This window comes from Bos javanicus, chromosome 23 (assembly GCF_032452875.1).
Source record: "Bos javanicus breed banteng chromosome 23, ARS-OSU_banteng_1.0, whole genome shotgun sequence".
NCBI classification, from domain to species: domain Eukaryota; kingdom Metazoa; phylum Chordata; class Mammalia; order Artiodactyla; family Bovidae; genus Bos; species Bos javanicus.
In genome coordinates, this window is record NC_083890.1 from 22,362,416 (window position 1) to 22,374,705 (window position 12,290).

General features: G+C 35.2%; 1 protein-coding gene across 1 annotated transcript; it reads right to left on the reverse strand.

Moving 5' to 3' along the window:
- Positions 1–7,963: 7,963 nt before the first annotated feature.
- On the reverse strand, positions 7,964–10,635 carry DEFB114 (defensin beta 114). The gene is made up of 2 exons (XM_061397671.1): positions 10,553–10,635; positions 7,964–8,236 (listed from the first exon to the last, which is right to left on the reverse strand). The coding sequence occupies exons 1-2, from the start codon at positions 10,608–10,610 to the stop codon at positions 8,100–8,102; spliced, it is 195 nt and encodes a 64-aa protein (XP_061253655.1). The 5' UTR covers positions 10,611–10,635; the 3' UTR covers positions 7,964–8,099.
- Positions 10,636–12,290: the final 1,655 nt, after the last annotated feature.

Sequence of the window (12,290 nt, forward strand, 5' to 3'; positions counted from 1 at the left end):
TTCCATTTTGCTACATAGACTCTGTTACATCATTTTTAATGGTTAATATTTTATTAACTAAATATCCCAACACCTCTCCTTTATCTTGATAACATAAAGGGCTTAAGATGTTGCCAGCAGATTATCATGATTTTTAGTAGCTAGTTGTCTAAATAGTCCCATATCACTGGAATTTCTTACAGGAGGTCTGAGGAGTATAAATATGACAGTGTGATCTTTTATTTTCTTTTTTTATTGCTTAAGAAACTATGCAAAAATAAACCACTGAATTTTAAAAGTAGCAGAAATTTTTTTCTGCTAATTTATTACTTTTGCTGTTAGAATCTTTCCCCCTGTGATCTATAGTTATTGTTAAAACCCTCTTCATCATTACAGAAATAAATAATTCTTTGCTGTCTCTCACATGCAATGTGGATTTTAAAACACAATAGGTATAAGAGAATTTCACAATGAATACTTGCATTCACACACATCTTTTCTTCTTTCTTCTTTGAAGTTGCTCAGTCATGTCAGACTCTTTGCAACTCCGTGGACTATAGCCTACCAGGCTTCTCTGTCCATGGGATTCTCCAGGCAAGAATAGTGGAGTGGGTTACCATTTCCTTCTCCAGGGGATCTTTATGACCCAGGGATCAAATCTGGGTCTTCCGCATTGTAGGCAGACACTTTAACCTCTGAGCCACCATGAACTCCCATTCACACACATATATACACAGCCAAATAATAATGTGTGTAATGTCATATTTGTAAAATGCCAAATGATGACATCTTCAATAAATACTTACTAGGAGAATTATTTGAATGGTGTACATAAGTAGTTATTTTATATATGGTCATATAAAGGAGATATTTAGCTAAAGATCCAAGTCAAGTTTTGCTTTGTGGTTCTTTTTTTAAGATCTAGAAGTAATAGGATTATTGGAAAATGTATTTACCATGAAATTAAAAAGACACTTACTCCTTGGAAGGAAAGTTATGACCAACCTAGATAGCATATTGAAAAGCAGAGACATTACTTTGCTGACAAAAGTCCGTCTAGTCAAGGCTATGGTTTTTCCAGGAGTCATGCATGGATGTGAGAGTTGGACTGGGAAGAAAGCTGAGCGCCGAAGAATTGATGCTTTTCAATTGTGGTGTTGGAGAAGACCCTTGAGAGTCCCTTGGACTGCAAGGAGATCCAACCAGTCCATTCTAAAGGAGATGAGTCCTGGGTGTTCTTTGGAAGGACTGATGCTAAAGCTGAAACTCCAATACTCTGGCCACCTCATGTGAAGAGTTGACTCATTGGAAAAGACTCTGATGCTGGGAGGGATTGGGGACAGGAGGAGAAGGGAATGACAGAGGATGAGATGGCTGGATGGCATCACCAACTCAATGGACGTAAGTATGAATGAACTCCAGGAGTTGGTGATGGACAGGGAGGCCTGGCGTGCTGCGATTCATGGTGCCACCAATGCTGGCAAAGAGTCGGACATGACTGAGTGACTGAACTGAACTGAACTGATTAAAGAGCTGTGTTACTGAAATGCCCAATTTAAAGGCATTCCATTTCTCTATTCTTAGAAAGCAAGGAAAGTTTATCTATTAAAGATAAAAAAATTCAATAAACCTCCTTATGCTTAATTTCTGAACCAAGAAACCTGAAACAGATTTCCAGATTATCCAATAAGTGTTATAAAGGAAACTGTTGAATTCCTAGGACCAATCATGAAGCAAATTTGCAAAAATAGTATAGGTCTTCCAAAAGATACTTATTCTTAGGGTATGTTCAAAACCTTGATAATTATTCTAAGTGAATCTTGATAGTTTCAGATTTGATATGACCTTCAGTCCAAAGAATGCTATCAAACCTCTGGTGCTCATCTAAGACCTATGTTTTTAGGACATATTTTCATTTTCAGCACACTAGTCATTGCAGGCATCTTTTAAGTGTCTTTTAATTGATTAATTAGTTAAAAGATGCTTGCTCCTTGGAAGAAAAGTGATGACCAACTTAGACACCATGTTAAAAAGCAGAGACATTACTTTGCCAACAAAGATTCCTCTAGTCAAAGCTATGGTTTTTCCAGTAGTCATGTATGAACGTGAGAGTTGGACTATAAAGAAAACTGAGCACTGAAGAATTGAGAAAACTCTTGAGAGTCGGTTGGACAACAAGGAGATCCAACCAGTCCATCTTAAAGGAAATCGGTCTTGAATATTCATTGGAAGGACTGATGCTGAAGCTGAAACTCCAATACTTTGGCCACCTGATGTGAAGAACTGACTCATTGGAAAAGACCCTGATGCTGGGAAAGATTGAAGGCGGGAGGAAAAGGGGAAGACAGAGGATGAGATGGTTGGATGGCATAACTGATTCAACGGACATGAGTTTGAGTAAGCTCCAGGAGTTGGAGAAATCACAAAAACTCATTAAAGGAGAAATTTGAGTAAGCTCCAGGAGTTGGAGCTTACTCAAATTTCTCCTTTAATGAGTTTTTGTGATTTCTGCAGTTGATGGAGTCTCAAAGAGTTGGACATGACTGAGTGACTAAACTGACTGACTGAGTCATTGCAAAGGCTACCTTTGCTGCTACAGAAATCACAAAAACTCATTAAAGGAGAAATTAGTATGAGAATAGCAAAAGAACATCTTCTCCAGATACTGTGGGTTCCTTTGGTGGACCTCTTTTTAATCTGGGAAGAGTAATTGTCTAGAAGTTATGGTACCTGATTTCTTTTCCTTACGTTCTGTGTGTGTGTGTGCTCTGCCACTTCAGTCATGTCTGACTCTTTGCAACCCCATGGACCATACTCCTCCAGGCTCCTCTGTCTATGGAATTCTCCAGGCAAGGATACTGGGATGGGTTGCCATGCCCTCCTCCAGGGGATCTTCCCAACCTAGGGATCGAACCAATATCTCCTGCATCTCCTGCATAGCAGACAGATTCTGAGCCACCAGGGAAGCCCCTTTCTTAAGTTACTGATTTGTTAAGAAACATTTTGGTCAATTTATCTAACTAGGCTTCTCATCCTTTTCATTGTTGTTTTTCAGTCATTAAGTTATGTCCAACTCTTTGTGACCCCATGGACTGCAGCAGGTCATGCTCCCCTGACCTCCACTATATCCTAGAGTTTGCTCAAACTCCTGTCCATTGAGTCAGTGATGCTGTCTAACCATCTTAACCTCAGTCAATCCCTTATCTTTTCGCCTTCACTCTTTCCCAACATTAGGGTCTTTTCCAGTGAATTGGCTCTTTGCATCAGGTGGCCAAAGTATTGGAGCTTCAGCATCAACATCAGTCCTTCCAATGAATATTCAGAGTTGATTTCCTTTAGGATTGACTAGTTTGATCTCCTTTCAATACAAGAGACTCTCAAGAGTCTTCTCCAGTGCCACAATTCAAAAGCAATTCTTTGGCACTCAACCTTCTTTATGGTCCAACTCTCACATCTGTATAAGACTAATAGAATGACTATATAGCTTTGACTATGTTTTGATTGTTGAGCAATAAAAGCTAACATTTGGCACTGTTTTGAACTATTTCTATATGTTAACTCATTTTATCCTTACAAGGTAGGTAAAATTATTATTTCTTGCTTATAAATGTGGAAACTGAGACATAAGGAGATGAAATAATTTGCCCATCTTGGTACAGTTAATAAATAGTAATGATTGCAATTGAACCCAAGATGTTAGATACCAGAGTCACACCCCTTGACTGCCTTCTACACTGTGTAATGAAAGGTGTGATTAAATTATTTAAATCTCACCAGTGAAAATGTGATATTGCTCTGATTTCTTTCATTGATTATGACATAGCAAAGATAAAAATGTTTGTAAATGTAAAATACTAGAAAATTATGTGATATTATTATTATGAAATCATTGAGATATCTAATCCTGTTAGTATGGCTTTTAAAAAATAATTTTGCTATTTCTGGAATACCTTGGTTGAACTTGTTAAATATTTTAAGTAATCATATTGCACATCATTTCAACTGGTATTCATAAGACAAAGCACAGCACCCATCTAATAATTTAATTAACAGTCTATCACATGTACTGAATAAAAGTACAATAGCAAAGTCTCTTTGTTCTTCAAAAGAAGAAACTTCTATAGGAACCCAAGAAAGTGAGACTCTCTGTGGTATCAGAGTTGTAACATTGATTTCTGATGGTTGAGCAGATAGGATCAAGGGCAAGATCTAAAGACAAAGTAACCTAAAAAACAGCACAAAGAAAGATGTACTTTACTAGGTATCAGCATACTACAAAGTCACAGTATTCAGAATAAGATGATATTTTTAAAAAATTGGTCAATTGATCTGCAGGTCCACATGTATATTCATAAATTTAGTTTCTCATGAATATAGCATGTCAAATCTGTGTGGAAAATGTGGCACAAATGTGGCACAAATGATGTTGGGATCAGCAAACTATCAGAAAAAATGTGCAAAAACCCATGTCTGCTAACATATGCTGAATATTAATAAAATTATATATAATTATATTCTTTAAAATGAAGTATATGTATATCTGTATGTATATTTATACATGCATGCATATAGAATATATAAAAAATAAATATGGACATATTTATAATCTTGTCACAGGGAGGGACTTTCTAATCAAGAAGAAAGGCCTTAATAGTTATACAAAATATAATATTATTTAATGTATACACATTTATAATTTATTTATGAATGAAAATCCAGAAAAGCTTAAATAAAAATACTTACAAAATGTAATAGCCAAAGGGTTATTGTACATAAAAAGTGAGTGCAAATTATTTTAAAACTACAAATCATTCTAAAGAAAATTAAGAGCTATTTATGAAAAAAAGCAAGTCATAGGAGAATAAATGAAAATAGCCAGTAAACTGACCTAAAATATTTAACTCACTTGGAATTAGAAAAATATAAATAAATGCATTTGTGACATGTTTCATAATCATCTGTTCATTTTTTGTTCTTTAAAGAGCAATCAAGACCTGTGGGCTTATTGTGGAAAAACAGGCATGACATCCTGTGTATAAACATTAAAAATGTACTTTGATCCAGGAGTTTCAAAAATTTATGTTCCTCCTACTGGCAGTATGCCAATACTTTATGATGTCACCTATATGCAGAATCTCAAAAGCAAAACAATTAAATAAAACAAAATGAAAACAGATGTACAGATACAGAGAACAAATGGGTGGTTACCAGAAAGGAAAAAGAGGTACAAATCTCGAGTTAGTTATGCAACAAATAAATCACAGGGATGTAATGCATAGCACAGGGAATAGTCAATACTACTGTAATAACTTTGTATGGAGACATAAGGTTACTAGACATCATGGTGATAATTTCTTAACATATGTAAATGTCAAGTCTTTATATAGTCCACCTGAAACTAATATAATATTGTACATCCACTATATTTCAATGAAAATGGGCATCTAATAAATATCTTTGAAATGGAAAAAAGAACAGGTGGAAAACTGAAATGTCTAGGATAAATGTTCTTATTATTTTCCAACATTTATTGATTGATATCTACTATGGTTACAAGCCTGTTATAAGTTTGAGGAGAGACAAAGTAATAGATATAAACCCTTTCTAAGACTTCATAATTTACTTGAAATCCAGCTGAGGCTCCAAGAGAGTGGTATCTCTCGGAGTCAGAGTACAGTGAAATACGAAAAGCAAGTCAATACACAGTGCTGACAATACCTTGGCTGGAGCTTTAGAACTGGGGATAATGTACATGGATCTTTGTTCTTAATTAAAACACCGAATCAGGCTATTGGGAAATGGGAATTCTGGATACAGACCTGCCACTGACTGCAGGCATGAGTTAAAACTCATTTTCCCTTTCCTCAATTTTCCCAGTCGTGGCCAAGTTTCCTTTCCACTCCCAGTAGTGTTTTTCTTAATATGGAGGTGTTTCTTGGAAATGATCCCCATCTGCTCAATTTCAGGATTTCATAGGAGTAGATTTTCTCAACCCCTTCATATATTGCTAATCACTTCACTTGCCCACTGTTAAAGTGAAAAATCCCTCCTAGATATAGCTGATATAAACAAATCGGTATGCTCTTCTTCCAACAGCAGTCATTGTATGGGACTCCACTTTTCTGCACATCCAAAGAAAGACTGCATTTCTTCCATCTGATTTCTCCCGTTAGATACAGATTTCACAATAGACTTTAAGCTATTGGTTTTTTTTCCCCCTCCACCCATTTTTATGATAAAGTATGTGGAGATATCTTGTCACCTAGTTTGTTATAATTTTTTCACGCATTTTGGTTTTACTATTATTTGTTCTATTTTAAAAAAACTGTGTTGCTGGTACCATCTTCCAGAATCCCTCTCCTCAAAGTTTTAAAGTAAATCTTGAGTTATTTTGCCTTATTTCTTATTGCATTCAGTGTTGTCAACTTGTTACTTATCCTTGAATTTCTTTATATATGTCTCTCTTCTGTTCTCAAATCTTTGAATTGGATAATGTTATCTGGTTCTTGAGCCTATAGAAGTACAGATTCTGGTTAATCTTCTTGCCTCTAATGGATACATTCTACTTGAATTCAACATTTTCCTCTGAGGTACACAACACTTAAACCCCTGGTGGCTATATGAAGTCCATCTTGGTACAAATTCTTTAACGTAGACATTCCCTAGGTTCACCAGATTTTCAATTAAAAAAAAAAAAAAGGCAATAATCTTGGGCATGTAGTTAAATTAGTTCTAAAGAATATGATGATTAAAAATATGTTTGGGGACATTATAGAATATTGATAAAGGGTAGATTTATCCCTTGATTTTAGCTGAAAAACAAATTCTAGTCTTCACGTTTCTCCCCCAACTTTTAACATTAAAACACTATTCGTGTTTAGTACTTATGCTGTGCTGTGCTTAGTCGCTCAGTCATGCCTGATTCTTTGCAATCCCATGGACTATAGCTTGCCAGGCCCCACTGTCCATGGGGGCTAGGTGTTCTCACCCTCCACACAGCCAAAAATCTATATATAATTATAACCTGTCCTTTATATCCACTGTTCTTCTGTATCTTGGTTCTTTGTTATTGGTGGTTCTGCCTCCCCAAGTCCAACCAAGCAGGATGGTATAGCACTGTAGTATTTACTATTGAAGAAAGTTGACATGTAAGTGGACCTTGCAGTTCAAATTTGAGGTATTCAAGGGTCAAGTGCATAAGCATCAGATAATATAAAATAAAATGTCTTTTTGAAAGAGAAAAACCTTGGTAGAAGAGAGAAAAAGCCAATAAATATCTCCATGCTCTACTGTAGCTCATGCATTCATCTCTTACTTAGGTTTCCTGTCTGTTAATGTCAATAATGTGATGAGGATATTTAGACAATTGACAAACTTATAAGTATTAATTTTCATGAACCAAGTTTCTATAGAGATCATAGTTACATTGGAAAGTGCTCAGTGGTATAAGTTTAGGTGAACCACCAGACACAAAAGTGGTCCGTCACTGATGCAAATATAGTACCCATGATAAGAAATTAGCAAAAGATATGCCTCTATCAGGGCTTTCCTCTTGGCTCAGATGGTAAAGAATCTACCTGCAATGCAGGAGACCTGGGTTCAATCCCTGAATTGGGAAGATCCCCTGGAAAAGTGATAGGGTACCCATTCCAGTATTCTTGGGCTTCCTTGGTGGTTCAGACGGTAAAAAATCTGCCTGCAATATGGGAGACGTGGGTTCGATCCCTGGGTTGGGAAGATCCCCTGAAGGCGGGCACAGCAACCCACTCAAGTATTCTTGCCTAGAGAATGCCCATGGACAGGGAGGCCTGGCAAGCTAAAGTCCATAGAGTTGCAAAGAGTCGGACATGACTGAGTGACTAAGCACAGCACAGCACAGCATGCCTCTATCAAACCTTTTAGAGAAAATAAGATAGATCCTACCTCATTCCATTGAACACCTAATTAACATCTATGAAGGAAGATAACAATATTGGTTTAGTTATTTATTACAGAGCTTCTAATTGCATTCCGACATCTCTCTGCACTGGGGGCACACATGATTCCTTTGAGTTCAGTTCAGTTCAGTCGCTCAGTCGTGTCCGACTCCTTTGGTCAGAGGTAAATCTTCCTTTTCAAGATCAATCATCCTCGAATGCCCTCTCAATGCAGCAAATCTTACTTGGTGACAAACATAGCTCAATTTGCTTTTCATACCTAGCACAGCGTTTCTTACATTGACCATACAATTTTGAGCATCGTTCAGGATCCACCAAGGCTAGAATAAAAGAAGAGTAATTGAAATTACTGATTTTTTAATTTAAGGATGTACTATTTGTGATTATAAAAAGTCCTATGTGTACACTGTAACAAATTTACAAAATGCCAAAAAATAAAAAGACACTGAAACATTATATATCTCCATTATACATGTAAAATTGAAATATTCTGAATTAATACATGATTAGATTGCATGACATATATTGGTCTTCAACAAGATTCAAAAGTTTTAGAGCTACATAATATTCCCTTGAAATTATATATAAGATAATTTATCAATTTTTCAGCTACATAACATTTAGAACTTTATGAGGTTATTTTTTAAATTTATTTTTAATTGGAAGATAGTTGTTTTACAGTATTTGCTGACTTCTGCCATACACCCATGTCAGGTTATCATAAACAAATTCATATTACGTATCTTAATCTTTGCATAATATATGTTTAGGATAATGGTGAAAGAGTTTGATTCTAGAGTTTTTAGTTTATATATTGCCACCAACAGTGTATGTAAATTTTACATCCCCCTCAAAATGGCATCCACTGCAACTTTAATTTATATGCCTTTGGTTATTTGTTTTGTACAATTTTTCTTGCTTTTTCTTTATTTTACTGCTTATATACTTTGCTTATTATATTATTGGTATAATTTTTATTGTTAATGAAAGAAGAGCTGGCTGCACTTGAGTACGTTCTTGTACTCCTTATCCTCTACTGCTTCCTCGTCTTTTTTCTTTCTACTTCTATTCCTCTTCTTTCATTTCTTGAAATATTGCAATGCAGTCTTCAGTGTGATAAATACTTTGCTTACACTGTTTCTTTTAATCTTTTCAAAACCTTATGAAATTAAATTACCATCCATTTTACAGTTAAGAAAACTAAAGCTTTTACCACAGCTACAAAGGAGCTCCAGGTCCTTAATGGAAAACCTGGCCCATTTAATGGCAAGCTCACTATACAAACTATTATAGTATGCCATGTTCACTATCCCTATAGATTATTTTATGCTTGCACTTCCCCTAAAATACTGGCCATTCCTTCATGTTTTAATCAACATCAGTATTGATTTCATCATTTCACAACTCGTCTCTCCAGCATGGTATCACTCTGGACCAAACACTCATCTGACATCCTCACAAAGTATTCACTTAGATTAGACACTTTTTATTGCTTCTTTTTTTACTTTAAGGTTTTATCAATAGTCAAACCACACCATTCTGCAAGTGATATGTACTACTTGATGAACTCTTTCAAAGCCACTCACTTTGATATCTTGAATTGCCTTTCCTGTTTTTTTTAATTTGTTTTTATTTATTGATTGATCTATGAAAGGCCAAACATAGAGCATTCCGTCCATTTCAGCTGGCATTTCATAACAAGAACAAAGTTTTATGTCAGGTATTTTACCTTTTCTACAATTGCTATTGATTCTGCTGTATTTCCTTTGCTTTTTGTTAAGGACATTAAAAACCCACTTAAATTCTCTAAGTGGCAATGTGCACAAGCTATTGAGTAGGGAGTTAGTAATAAAATCCAGATTTTCTAAGTTTGAATTCAGTTCTATTTCTAAATACATGCTGCACCTTTTGAAATTCCAGCTCTCTAGTGCCAAATTAACACACTTTGGGGCACATATTTGTATCTCCCTTGTTAGAGTCTGGATTACCTCAGTGGCAACACATATTAAAAAGAGCATGTAATCATCCCTGGAGCTACATATTTTGATGATTCACTTTTAACTGATTTTAAAACTACTGTTGTATTCCTTTACTAATGCATTAACTAATTCAACTAAGATTTTTAAGGTCCTATTTCTTTACCTGCCTTTTTATTCTCATTGCACCTCATTGCCCAGCATATTTTGAGACTATATCCTGGATCATTTTATAGAGTTTGTTATTGGTATCCCAAGAGATATATACCTATTCTTAGTCTATTCATCTTCCCTGGGGTTCAATTTATTATGAAGTCTTCACTGATAGAAGACTAAATAAATTAAATAAATTATTATATTCTTAATAACTTGAATATCAAAACAAATAAACACTCCAAGAAGAAAAAATCTCACCTTAATCAGCTTATTTTATTTGCATTTTGATTTTCAAATTGAAATAAAGTATTGGTATAGCACTATTCTAAAATAGGAAACTGAGTTTCAATATCATCAAGAGACTTTTTTTCAAGAGATTTTTTAATCGAAAGATTTTATTAGAAACCTACACTTTCTAATTTATAATTGAATACTTCTATTTTTAGCCTGGCGCAATAACAACAACCATATGATACATACAATCACACCAGAAGCATCTATTACCTGGTAGAACGAAGGTCGCATAACACAGAAAATGAAAAAGATAATAAAAGATCTTCATTTTGTAGAAAGAAGCTACTGAAAGATTTGCTAACAACTAAAACACTTTCTAGAAAGCCAAGAGGCATTTACTATTTATAGTTTTCTAGGGGAAGAAAGGCCCTCTTTTTCCGGAAACTGTTTTAATTTTGTGTTCTTATCTCTGCTCCACTGACTAGAGTTGTAGGCAGAATTGAAAACATTTGATATTAATCAGTCTTTAGGGAAGAATCTGTATGTAGAAGATAGTTGTAACATGACATTCTTGTAACCGATGGCGATCAATTAAATACCAACACAAAGGATCACGCATGGAATGGGCTTGAGATAAATATTTACCACTTTAGATGTAAAACAAATGAGCACTACTGTCAGTTAAACTTCTGATTATTTTTCAAAATATATTCCAATTACTAACCTGGTATGAAAATTCATCAATATGTTCATATATCCAAAATTCTACCTTATATCCAGCCATCTCATTAGCTTCCCCAAATTACTCATTTACCAAAGTCTAGATATTACATCTCACTTTTGTCACTAATTTTTATTACCTTTTTTTTTTCAGGTGTGACTTGAATATTTATGAAGTGCTGTTTCTTTCTAGAAAGGCTCAATTAGTTTCCACTTATTTTAAAGTTTTTGGCACAGTAAAATAAGAAATATTGAAAAATAACTTGCAATGAATATAATTTCCTACCTCAATTTTCTAAGTTTTGTGTGTTCTGGTTACTATAAACATAAGAATTTCTCCTTGCTTTGCAACCACAGAGTGTATCTTTTGTCTCCAGTTAAAAAAAAAAAAAAAGAATTTAGACAACTTACACCTTCTTCTGTGATGGCCTTCTCCTCAAATATTTGAAAGTTATATTTTTTTTTTGTAAATAATCTATAGGAATCTTTAAGCATTTAAATACTTTATCTTTTCCCCACCAACTTTAGTCACAACATTAATTTTTCTGTATTTAAAGTAGCTGTGTTGTCATATGGTTTTACTTTTTCTTGCATATATATCTGAGAATAGGATTGCAGAATCAAATGATTACTCCATGTTTAACCATTTTAGGAAATGTTCAACTGTTTTTCAAAGTGTTTGCACAAATTTACTCATCAGTACCGTGTGGAAGTTATAATATCTTCATATCCTCTCCAATATTTGTTAATGTTGTTTGGTTATATCCCGTTTAGTGGGTGGGAAGTGATAACTCATCATGGTATTGATTTGCATGCCCAAGATGGCTATTGAGGTTAAACATATTTCTACGTGCTTTTTGAGCATTTTTATATTGTCTTTGGAGAAATGTCTATCCAACTCCTAGTCCATTTTATAATCGTGCTTTGTGTTTCTTTTTGTCTGTCAGGGGCGGCAACCGAGAGGAGCTACCCCACGTCCCAGGTCAGGGGCGACGGCCAAGAGGAGCTACTCCATGTCCAAGGTCAGGAGGGGAGACCTCGTCCAGGGTAAGGAGCAGCTGCTGCACTTTGCTGGAGCAGCTGTGAAGAGATATCCCACATCCAAGGTAAGAGAAGCCCAAATAAGATGGTAGGTATTGCAAGAGGGCATCAGAGGGCAGACACACTGAAACCATAATCACAGAAAACTAGCCAATCTGATCACATGGACCACAGCCTTGTCTAACTCAATGAAACTAAGCCATGCTGTGTGGGGCCACCTAAGATGGACATGTCATGGTGGAGAGGT

Coding starts and splice junctions, on each gene's coding strand:
- DEFB114 (XM_061397671.1), bottom strand. CDS start 10,610: ATGAAGATCTTTTATTATCTTTTTCATTTTCTGTGTTATGCGACCTTC. Junction 8,237..10,552: donor TGCGACCTTCGTTCTACCAG/GTAATAGATGCT, acceptor CTTTTATTCTAG/CCTTGGTGGATCCTGAACGA.